Genomic DNA, 13,072 nt, shown 5'->3' on the forward strand with positions numbered 1-13,072 from the left:
GTACCTGTGCTAACAGGGTTTTGTTCAGAAAGTCTTTTACTGTACCAATGTGTTGAAAGTTATTTCCTAATTCCTCTTTGGTCAGGTTCAGTGTATCAGCTTTTATGTCGATGTCTTTGATTCATTTGGAGTTTAGTTTTATGTGGGATGATAAGTAGGGATCTATTTGAATCTTTCGATATTCAGTCTTCCAGTTTGACGAGCGTGTTTAGATCTGTACCCCACTTTTAATTGGGTTATTAGTTTTCTTATGTCTAAGTTATTGAGTTCTTTATAAATTTTGGATATTAGCCCCAATCAGATATGTAATTAACAACTGAACTGTCATTTATACATCCCGGGAAAGGAAAAATCAGTATTTTTACTAACAGATTGACACTGGGTATCTTGACTACAGGACAGACTTCATGTTCAGGAGCAACTGACCAAAATATATTGGAGTTTCTTTTATCTGCTTTTATTTGGTTACAGTTTGTTGCTCTGTTTTGTTCTTCTTTTTGGATGTTATTTTATTTTTCTTGGGTTTTTGGAGGATTTTTTTGTTGAATTGGATTTGGTGTTTTTTTTTTGAGAAAGAACTTAAAGTATATTGGGTAGGAAGTAGACAAGATCTGGAAGGATTGGGGAAGGGAAACAATATGATCAAAATATATTTAAATTTAAAAATTGCTTTAAATAAAAAATAAAATATGTATATATAAATGGATAGATAGATAAACAGATAGATAGATGATAGATAGATAGATAGATAGATAGATAGATAGATAGATAGATAGATAGTATAGAATGTAAAATTAACTGAATTTTGGAATGAATTGAAGCCACATTAGGTCATATTTTATATTATTCTTCAGGTTTTATTTTGTATTACAGGTGCTCTTTTCCCATCACATTATCTAACTTTTATATTGTATTATGAACATCTGGAAGGGTCATAAACATTGTTTACTTGTGTTTCTTTTTCATCCCTAGAATTACTTAAATATGAGTATTATCCTGTCTATTAATAAATTTTTAATCCTTTTCCATAATGTTAAAAAATCTCCAGTTCAAGAGTGGGCTTCTGCTTTTTTAGAACCATCTGTCTCTGATCTCCCATGGCAACCAACATCTGTTGAAACTGTCGTCTCAGTGGTCCTTAGGTTGGAGCTACTTAGGACTAGAATAAATGCCTCCCCTGGGATGTGCTCCTCTTGAATTTTGCCTTGTTGGCTACTACAGTGAGTGGAGCTCAGTCCCTGATAACAGATAGATGCTAAGACTTTCAGCAAAATGATTTATCTCTGTAGTTCTGCTTTAAACCTGAGAGGCTAATATTTGTCTACAAGTTCAATACTCAATCATTCTGGGTTGAATCAGATTAACCCCTTGAGTACTTTGTCATTTGAAGTACAATCTAACCAAGTTCATGAGCAAAGATATAAAATGAGAATCCTCGGGAGAGTTAAAAAACAAACGGGATTATTTTCACAAAAATTACAAGCTTTTTTTTAAAAAAGTGGATATTGAATAGTATATTTTACCACCCAGATATTTAAGCCACTGTAATTATCTTTAGAAGTCAAGGCAGTGGCCATCCACATGCTAAAAATGAACTAGCATGAAGTGAGCTCAGGAGGAAAAAGATATTAATAGTTACAATTTGATCAAGAGTCTTATGCAGTGGTTCTCAACCTATGAGTCATGACTCCTCTGTTGTAAAATGACTCTTTTACAGGGGTCACATATTAGATATCCTGTGTATCCTATGTTATGATTCATAACAGTAGCAAAATTATAGTTATGAAGTAGCAATGAAATGATTTTATGGTTGGGAGTCAAGGCAACATGAAGAACTGTATTAAAGCATTGCAATATTAGCAAGGCGGAGAACCTGGATCTTAAAAATATTACCAAATTTAAACATGATATCCTAAAATTCTGACTTTTAGAATTTTGTAAGAACAGTTCACTATTTTATTTTAGAGGCATGAAAGAGTTTCAAACTCCTGTGACTAATAGTGGATTGGAAGATCGCAGCTCAGCACTGTTTCCTTGAACCCCTACCATGTGTATTTAAAACTTTTTCTTCACTGGTAGATGGTGGCACAAACCTTTAATCTCAGTACTGTGGAGGCAGAGGTAGGTGGATCTCTGTAACTTCAAAGCCAGCCTGGTCTATACAGCAAGTTCCAAGACAGCTAAGGCTGTAACTCAAAGAAACTCTGTCTCAACAAAATAAAGAAAAGAAAACACATATAACAGTAAATAAAAATAAAACTTCATTCATCTCCTTTAATTCTTCTCTAAATTGTATAGAAGTAACACAAGATACATGTTCAAGGAGATATAGAGTTTAGTATGAAAGTAACTTCTCTTAAAGAGCTCAAAAGAATTATCATTGTAAATGTCAGCCCCTTCTTGCTGTTCACGTATGTTTAACACAGAAATTGAAAGCTGAAGAGCTAAGGTTTATAAGATGGTCAAGCTGTTAGGCTGTTACAGAGGTGAACAGAAATATAGTTAAATTTTATTTTTCCCGTGGCCCTGGGCTTATACATAGCAAAATAACTTCAGAAATGTCAAGCAACTTGGCAAAATTAAACAGGAGGATCAAAACAGGTCCCAGAAAACAACACTATTGCTTCCACTAAAATTAAGTATTCAAGTGGGACAAATAACCAAATACTCCTGGCACCTCCAATTCTTCAAGCTTCATATTGACAGATGCTGCTTAGAATTACTAGGTTTGATGCTTCAAAAATAGGAAGCAAGCATTAGCTTCAAGTTGTGCTGAGTTTGAGCTGGATGTTCCTCTGAAGTTGAGGTTTTAGATATAGCCCATATGCTGTGATTCTGGAATTGCTCCAATCAACTGTGAACTTTCCTCAGAAGCATAAATATCTAAAGAGTCTAAGTGTGGATAGAGAAGACAGACAAATAAATGCTTTACTTAAAAACCTATTAAAATCTGGGAAAATGTACCATCATAAATTATTTGTATAACTAATTGTACCTTTAAAATATTCTTAAAAATGGGTGGTAATTTACCAAGAAGATGTAAATTATGAAATGAATTCCAAGTTAAAAGTACATCAATAAAGTTGCAGTAAAACTGTTCTGCTATCTGGAATCACATGGACCAAATAAGGACAGCACACTGTCTCATCATATCCAACTTTTTGTATACTTCATTGAAACCTGTGTTTGACAGTTATTAAAAAACTAGCTACACATATTTAATGTATTTATTAATAAACTTTCAATAAATCGCAAAACAAAATAGAAACCTTAAAAAATCGGGGATGAACTGCTGAGATGGGTGATAAGGAAGGTAGAAGTTTTGTTTTCAACATCATAAGCAGAATATTATATTCGTTTGGGAATTAATTTTTTGTAATAAATATAACTCTCTTTTGTACATTCATTTCAACCCTGCAGTTACTCAGTGTAAAGAAAGACACTGTTGTGAATTATGACCATGTTAAACTTTCTGAGCCACACTTTGCTTTAGCCACATTTCTTCTCGATTTTTCTTTGCCTTTGGAATTCAGGCATCTCAGACAAGGAAACTCTGCTCTCAAACGTCAGTGCTTCTACTGAAATGCAAGGCACTAGTAAGTTATGCCTAGGAGGAAAATGATGATTAAACTATTAGATTCATTTAAGATTGACTGAAAATAGAAAAAAAATCTCCCCTAAAATATAAGAATAGGAGAAGGTAAGGAGAGGAGGGAAAAAATTAGAGAATGATTAAAATTAAGCTAAATTCCAGAAAGGGTATTGCAATTTTATCAAAATCCAGGTATTAAATTAGCTCTTGTAAATTGGGTTCTTGATTTTCATAATGAAGTTAAATCCAAGGACAAAAGCAAAAGTATCTACAGAATGAACAAATGTCTGAAACAGGGAGCGCAAGTGTAACCAGTTCATATAAAGCCTTAGTCCTGGGGTTCATCTGGCTCTTCTTTAGCTCCTCAGGGATTATCCTACATCACCGGAAGCAGCAGCTCCCACACAGGGATGGTGATCGTCCCCAGCAGATATTTATTCTTGTTTGCAGCCACGTTTGGGTTTCATAATTCGGGATAACTAATGTCATCCACACACAAAAGGAATAAAGGAATCTCAGGATCCAGTCATGGCCCCCGGAATAATATAATCTGAAATGGCAAGAGCAACCTTTCAGAGAACCCAGGTCTAAGGTTACCCCACGCATGTAAGGAATAAGAGTGAGAAAACAGCCGTGATATCTAGTGCCACCATGTACAGGTGCATCAGGGAATGCAGGAAGAAACAAAAGCAGCTTGGATACATAATGGAATATTCTTCTCTGAAAATAATCGAATGCTACCATGTGTGTATTGATCTTGGTGAGCCTAGGGAATGGTATGTTAAGTGGTTTATGTGTATTCTAATAAAGCTGATCCCATGGAAATTAATATGGAATGATGTTTACCAAAAAGGGATGGAGAGCCGGGCGGTGGTGGCGCACACCTATAATCCCAGCACTCGAGAGGCAGAGGCAGGAAGATCTCTGTGAGTTCGAGGCCAGCCTGGTCTACAAGAGCTAGTTCCCTGTCTCGAAAATAAAAAAAAAAAAAAAAAAAAGCAAAAAAAAAGGGATGGAGAGTGTAAAGTAGAGGAATGAAGGCAAATGTTTGACCAATAGGTGCTGGGCTGCAGATAGACAAAACAAAGAAGTTCTGCCTGGGTGGGTGTAGACAATGATAATATGCTATATACTTTAAAATGCTGGAAGAAGGGTCTAATTACAAAAAGAAGTGGGACGAAGGTATCTTAAGAAAAAGATGACAGTGTGAATTTAAGCCAGCATGAATTTAGGAGAAAGGGGATTAAACTAAGTAAGATAAGCAAGTTTTTCTTGAATTCCTGATCTCTTGCCAGAACAATGAATCTAAATATAAGCAACAGACCCACATGTGCTGTGCTCATACCTTTGTTTTATTGCATATTTAGCTTTCATGGGCTTGTGACTTCCAATTATAGTTTGGGAACACGATATTTTATTTTATTTATGTCAATGGACATTTTACTAGTTCATTATACTAGGTCTACATTTTTTTTTTGTACTGGTGATGAACTAAAGGATTTTGAATCTACAAGGTTGAAACTGAACAATTTGTAATGACATGCTCAGTTTTCCTTTTAGGCCCACAGTCCTTTTATTTGTTTTAATCCTCTTCTGCAGTTTGTGTTTTTAATTAAATATGTTTAGTGTCAAGTTCTCTATTCATTTAAAGGCAGAGTGACTTGATACTGCCCTGCCTGGAAATGGGGAAAATTAAAAACTTTTTAGTCTGGTTTAGTTAGCAATGACAGCAAAAACTGCTAAATTTCAGTATATCTGTGTAGTTAATAGTGAACTTTTCATGACTTCCTCACCTAAAGAATTTGTGTAGCATTAAAGGTGTGTTAACTAGAAGTTGATAGAAGGACAGGAAGGAGGGGGATCACTGTGTTAAGGATCACACACATTATCTTTTGTGGATGTATAATACAAACCTTCTGACAATGATGAAAACTGTAGTAACTAAAAAGCCTCCAATATATATTTTTTTCTGAATCAATATTTCTTAGTAAATGAATAAAGGTTTATTTGTAATATCTTTCAACTCTAAGAGGATGACTTGAGTTGTAAATACAAGCAACTTATTTTTTTCTTCAAAATTTCACTATTCTTTTGATATGTTTAGGGGTAAATGTTGTTCTCAAGATATTTTCCGATGAGAGCTTAGAAAGTGCCCCCTGAATCTACCACTCTCTGATGAAGAATTAGCTGCTGATGGTTTCTGGGATAAAAGTAGTTACTATACTTAGCTGTGTGCAAAATAAATTGCCCTCCAGGCTTACATTCACAGTTCCAAAACTCATGGTCACAAATGTCATCTTTACTAAACTTAGTAGGTCTCAAAAGAAAAGAGATATAGATATTTGAAGTGGTGTTACAGGGAGAAGGAAGGTTAATAGGGTTGGGAAGGGTATTGGAGAGAGTAGGGCTTCCTATAACCATAGATCACTTTATATATGCAGGAAATTGTCAAAGAAAAGATAAATAAATATATAAATAAATACAAATTAAATATGGAAAAAATAAGAGAATTAAGATATTTTAGCAAAACTCTATATTCTCCTTCAGAACAGATGCACTAAAAATTATGTCTGATTTTAGAGTATATTATGTCCATCATATGTAATATTACTTATTCATTGTACATGTTATTTTTATACCCCAAGGGAGGGAAGATACCAATACGATGGACATCACCAGAAGCAATTGCCTACCGCAAGTTCACATCCGCTAGCGACGTGTGGAGTTATGGGATTGTTCTCTGGGAAGTTATGTCTTATGGAGAAAGACCATATTGGGAGATGTCCAATCAGGATGTAAGTATGTGTTTGTAGTTTGTGAGTTATGAGTTGAGATTAAAACTTCAAGCTGTGCAAGGAAGTGGAGCATAATGAAACCAGGTGATAGCTACTTGGTGACATAGAAGTTGAATATTTAGTTTAAAAAAATTCTTGCATCTTACAAGGATTTTAATTGAGCTGTTTTTTTTTTCAGCTTTATTTTGTTCCCTCAAACAGGGATTTAAAAATGGAACAAATAGAATATTTTTTAACAAGAATGTAGTAAAATTATATGTGTGTGTGTGTTCATGAGTGTATGCAAGCACAACATGGAATAGTAACGATATTTTTGCTGAATATTTTTTCTACCTAACATTATTATTATTAAGAATATGCATGCCATCATTTCTTGACTAAATTTTTACAACTGCTGCAGTATTTGCTTACTTAAATTTAGTATCCAAAGAGGCAAAATTAATAATCACTACCATGTTGTTTCTAATAATACTCTAGGCCTGCACATGAACTTAATCATAGAAATTGAGTCAGGCTGGAGGAAATAATCTTTAGCATTCTGTTAGAAATACAGAATGAGTGGGATTTTTTTTTTATTAAAGTAGAATCATGTTTTTGCATTTTTTGCATGTTGCTACTGTTTAAAAAAGATACTATTAGCACATGGGATTAGCACATTTCTTTATGCTTACCAGAAATTTTGTGCATGAACCCAAACATACAAGAAAGCAAACTGAGATAATGCTGTCCAATTTTAAGTCACTGCTTATGAGATCGCCTTTACTATATGTTGATATATAATTAATACTCTGTTTTCTCAAATGTGCTTAGTATTTCAAATACAGCAATTATGGTAGAATCACATTAAGTTTTCCATGTATTTTCTTCAAATTGATGCTATATTAGAGCATCTAGAACCATGGTACCTGGACCCACAACTTTAGCCTGGCCTAGGAACTTTTTAGGAATAAAAATTCTCAGAATTTACACCCTAAGTGGATGATTCGGAAATTCATTGAGAGGAAAGTATTTTGCATGTTAAGAACTTCTACAGACGTTTTTGATTTACAATAAAATTTTAAAATTGCTGCTTTATGTATTTAAAAACAGTAATGCATAGCCCACAGTAGTGTACAAAAGAGAACTTCTCTGGGTCACAAAGTTCTGAACTGTGGTACAATTGGAATCTGCATCCTGATTTATTTTGCCTGAATCTTTACAAGATTTATATATAGTATATATAATAAAAATAATCATTTTTATAGCAACAAAATTCCTGTACTATGGAACATTTCTTATTATCTTGGTTTTCAAAAGACCTTTTCACACACCACTTTCATTTAATCTTCCTGTCTAAAATATTTTCAGGCATGGATAATCTGTTATGAATACAACTGGCTATTATCTTCATAAGACATTCTAAAAATCTGTCTATTGAACTTTAAAATATTCCTACTGGTGTGAATGAAAAACTCCAATGAGTCTCTTATCTTCTGTCCCTGGAAACTCTGCTCCTCCCATAGGTAATTAAAGCAGTGGATGAGGGCTACCGCCTCCCGCCTCCCATGGACTGCCCAGCTGCCTTGTATCAGCTGATGCTGGACTGCTGGCAGAAAGACAGGAACAACAGACCCAAGTTTGAGCAGATTGTCAGCATTCTGGACAAGCTCATCCGGAATCCAGGCAGCCTGAAGATCATCACCAGTGCAGCAGCAAGGTGACACATTGGCTGTGCATGCTACTCTTCCCGTCCACAACGCATGTTTCCCATTCCCCTCCAACCATGTTCTTAGAAATTGTGGTTCTCAGAACTGGAGTGGAAGGATTCTGTGATTTTGGAATAATAATGAAAGTATTACTATGATTCTTGGCTAGAAGTGTCCCTATCTTCAAGCTTAAGTCTGGGAAATATGAAAGCTGAACACATAGCTTATTTTACTATTCACCATTTAAGGGGAAGGGGAATAAGTTACTTGCTTAAAACTATATTCCAGTAGTTGAGCCCATTCTGATGGTGTATATCGGTAAATTCAGCCTTTGAGAGGTGGAGGAATTCACAGTCATTCTCAGACACATAATGTGAGCAAATAAAACTCAGTTCCAAGAGACCCTTGCAAAACAAAGAACAAAAGCAACAAGAGAAAAAACACAAATTAAACCAAAAGATCCAGCAGTGTGTGAATGTGTGATTAGTGATGTGTGTGTAAATATGTATATAAACGACGTTCTAATAATTAGGAATTTTGACCAGATTTTATGTAAACACTAGATGTAATATTTTAAGAAATAAAATGAAAAGAATGTCCCTAAGTCTAGAATGAAGAAAATACTAAAATTTAAAATACAAACACTGATTACAGCATTTTAGAAAATGCGAGGGTCCATACATAGATGATAGATAGATAGATAGATGATAGAGAGATAGATAGATAGATAGATAGATGATAGATAGATAGAGAGAGAGATAGATTGTGTGTTAATTTTTTGAATATATTCAAGTTCTGTAATGTGCTTTTATAGACATGTGTTGTAAAATGATCAGCATAATCAAACTAAGTAGGGCTTCATCATTTTACATATTTAACTTTTATATTGATTAACTTCACAATGAGACATCTTAAAATCTTTCTAGACCAATATCCTAACACTTATGAATTATTTTTACAGTCATCATGTTGTGCATTAAGAGTCACAACCTTTTTAACTTAAAATATAAATGTGTTTCTTGTAATTACAATCTTCTAATTTGTTCCAACCCTCATTTAGGGTGAATTCTTTACTCTCTGTCTCTGTGTGGGACCAATTTTAGATTCAATTTGCGATTTCACACCACAGCTATTTATTCATCTGTGGATTATTTCACTTAAAATAATACCCTCAAGATTCATTCACATTGTCATAAATACTAAATATATTGATATATAGTGAGAACACGGATGTTTTTACTGAATATATTGACGCATAGTAAGACCATGCATATTTTTGTAGTCATTTATTGCTGGTGTTTGTATTATTTTACCTCATTGCTTTTGCTGTAATAGGGAAGATATATTTTAACTTAATTAACTTATTCCTCTTGCTATCCACCAAGAATTGGATTATATTTTGGCTCTTCTTTTAATTTTTTGAAGAAATTCCATGTTATATGAATTTAGATTCCCAACAATATTACTTTTATTCACATTAATTATAACCTTTAAAGTCTAATGTGTTTTTAATCACATCCACCTTTTCCAACATGAGGTGATTTTGTAGTGATTTTTATTTGCATGCCCCCAAAATAGGTGAATGGAGCCGGGCAGTGGTGGGGCACGCCTTTAATCCCAGCACTTGGGAGGCAGAGGCAGGCGGATCTCTGTGAGTTCGAGACCAGCCTGGTCTACAAGAGCTAGTTCCAGGACAGGCTCCAAAACCACAGAGAAACCCTGTCTCAAAAAAAAAAAAAAAAAAAAAAAAAAAAAAAAAAAAAAAAGTCAATGGTTTACACATAATTACAATTTTTTTGGTCCCTTTGTGTGACAAGTCTGTATTAAGTCTTTTGTCTAATTTTTATTTAGTCATTCATGGTGTTTTTGTTGTTAGCATGTGACTTCTTATACACTGTGGATATTAATCTATTATTAGATATATGCTATGTAGAGATTTCTCTATTCTGTAGATCTATTATTGTATTTTTGAATAATTTCACTGCTGTGCAGAATTTTTTTAGTTTGTTGTAATCATACTTATTTTCTTTTCATTAGTTGGTTTACTTCGGTGGCTGTATGTAAAAGTTATTTCCAAGACCAATATAATAGTGGGTTTTTTTTTTTAATCTGTATTTTCTTTCTTTAATTTTTTTCTTTTCTTTTTTTTTGGTTTTTTTCTTTTTTCTTTCTTTCTTTTTTTCTTTCTTTCTTTTTCTTTTCTTTCTTTTCTTTTTTTTTTTTTTGGTTTTTTGAGACAAGGTTTCTCTGTAACTTTGGAGCCTATCCTGGAACTAGCTCATGTAGACCAGGCTGGCCTCAAACTCACAGAGATCCACTTGCCTCTGCCTCCCTAGTGCTGGGATTAAAGGTTTGTGCCACCCCTGTCTGACTTTAATCTGTATTCTCTTATAAGTGTTTTATAGTTCAGAACTTATGGTTCAATCTTTAAACCACTTTGAATTGGTATAGTGAGTATACATGATCACGATTTATATGACGTTTTAACAAAAGAAGGGAAATCTAAATCATGCTATTAATGTTGTTGCGTGAGAATGATAGTTTATTAGTTTCGTATAACACTTAGCAGTTCCTACACTAGAATTTACTAATGTACTTTTAGAAGAAATTTTACATAATTTATTCAATCAAGATTCATCTATGTCCCAAACTTGACAAGAAGTGAGATAATGCAGACTTTGTGGAAATCTACCTAACAGCTTGACAACTGGCTGGCTTATAGGCCTGTCCTAGCCAGAGCATATGGTCCTCATTTTACACCTTGAAGCTATTTCTTTTGATCTTTGCTCAGTAGTAAACTGTAGCAGGGAAAAACAACCCTTCAGCCCTCTTCATCTCGTGAGGAGGCATTCAAACCTTCCACTGGATGGTCTTATCACGCTAAAGATGAATGATCCCCAGTTCTGTGGATGAAAATAGTCTTACATCAGATTATAGAATGTCAGGAGACACAGAAGTAAGTATTCAACCTTTAATACTTAAAGTTTAGACTTTCTAAATCATTTTATCTATTATGCAATTGTTTTGCTACTACAGCATTAAATACCCAAATAATTTCTAGAAATTTAGACACAAAGCATTTAGTTCTGGGAAAAATAGATATTTTTTTTCTATAAAATGACATTGGTTTTAGTTCATCAAATGTAAAACTGGTAACTCTATATTTACTTATAGTTATAAAGGTATTTGTCTTGGGAGGCCAGCCCATACAAAGTCACTGTCAGGCTTCTTCATTGCCATTCAAGGATTTCAATACTTTTCCTTCCTCTAAAAATAAAATGAATTTCCACTGTTTGACAGTAATGGTGTTTTTTTTAATTGATTGAACTTGTTTCCTTCCTTAATTTTCAAACAGTGTTCTTAAAATATTCATGATTGAAATTTTTAAAGATGATTATGTACTTTGGAAATTCTTGGTAGCAAAATGAAATTTACTGCCACTTGTTCTTATCCACTTTGTTGTTTCTAGTCATTTTTGGAGGAAGTGTTCCTTGGACCATCATGAACAAATTCTACTCTTTTCTTACTTCCTGTTTCTGTCTCCTCTTTATGTATCTAAAATTTTCATTTCTGTGTGATCTTTGCAATAGAAATATACTTATGACATTTCTCACATTTCGTGGTGACAGGCATCACCAAAAGAATTTACAAAGTGTATCTGACCCTAAATCTTTAAGAAAGAACTCTAGAATCCACTTGCTTCATAAAACTCTGGCGACTGCTTTTTCTCGACAGGTAAATTTAAGATGTTGCGTTCAGTATCACCTGTACGGGCAGATATCTTTGATCACTATAGTGCGATTTTTCTAACATTTCTCAAACAAAAGCTTCCCAAAGAGTAGTTTCAAGATATTTCTAATATGTGTTCTGAAACATTCATATTTCTCTGTACTCCAATCAGCAGATTCCTTCTACTGTTTATTTGGGGAGGTGAGGTGAGATTTTTGCATGCCATCATTGCAACATCCATTCCTCTAAACTAGACCACTGCATTGACTGCCTTACTAAGCTCCTCTTCTGTTTTTACCTGGACCAAGCAACTATCCACATAGCACTCATATCATCCTATACAAACAAGTATAATTTTAACCATTTTATAGCCAATTTGATATTATCTTTATAACACCAAGGAATTGGTAGACTTCTTGGCGGCTTTAAAAAGCCTTGTTTTCCCCAGTGACACTTTTCATTTATTCACTAATTTCTGTAGGAGATTATGATAAGCCCACCTTTATATAAGAAAAACTAAGTAGTCCCTAAAAATGAGGAAGCCAGATGGTCCTGATCATGTTCACAATTGTGCTACAGAAGATGTACAATATGCAATAGGCAGTAAGACTATAGGATGAAATAAATAGGTAGTTATATGGAGATTAAACCCTCTGAAGAGCTTGGGTTTGATCTATTGTCTGCCGGGTAATAAAAAGTTGTTTGCAGAGTCGGTAGCCTCTCTCAATACACATACATACATAGAGCATTAGAGGTAATAAATGAATTAAGGATAAGTGAACTAAAGATACCTTAAGATGAGAAGTGATTTAAAGGTACTGGGAAGTGAGTGGGTGATAGGTAATATTACTGAGTTGCAGTGGAAAAGGAATTGTTTTATCATAACCTCACAATGCAAACAGAAGCCAGAGCGCTTAAGACTATGAGGCTATCGCAAAGATTTTGAGATTCTCTTTCAAGTGCATAAGAAATCTATTAGAACATCTGAAGCTGAGAAGTTACATGAGTTGATTTATGCAGCTTTTTTTAGGGGTCCATTTTATCCTTTACAATTGGGTCCTTTCACTTTACCAACACAGCAGCCTGCAGGGCACTTCCAGTTCCTTCAGCACACTGAACATCTCAGAAAGCAGAAGTTCCTGCTTTCACCCATCCCAGATTTTCCTTTGTGTCTTTTTGTCCTCACAGAGTCAGCTAGTGCACCATGTATTTATTGACAGACTTTTCAGGTAATATAATTAATATCCAATGCCCTTATTCCTTTACAGAAT

The 13,072-nt window shown here is 34.2% G+C and overlaps 1 protein-coding gene across 2 annotated transcripts in view; it reads left to right on the top strand.

Moving 5' to 3' along the window:
• Epha3 (EPH receptor A3) overlaps nt 1-13,072 on the top strand; it is a 306,637-nt gene that overhangs the window by 279,887 nt on the left and 13,678 nt on the right. For both annotated transcript variants that reach the window (XM_057763683.1, XM_057763684.1), the window contains exons 14-15: nt 6,238-6,387; nt 7,890-8,083. In XM_057763683.1, the coding sequence (XP_057619666.1) occupies nt 6,238-6,387; nt 7,890-8,083 (344 nt within the window). The remainder of the gene's footprint in view (nt 1-6,237; nt 6,388-7,889; nt 8,084-13,072) is intronic.

This window comes from Chionomys nivalis, chromosome 3 (genome assembly GCF_950005125.1).
Source record: "Chionomys nivalis chromosome 3, mChiNiv1.1, whole genome shotgun sequence".
Classification (NCBI taxonomy): domain Eukaryota; kingdom Metazoa; phylum Chordata; class Mammalia; order Rodentia; family Cricetidae; genus Chionomys; species Chionomys nivalis.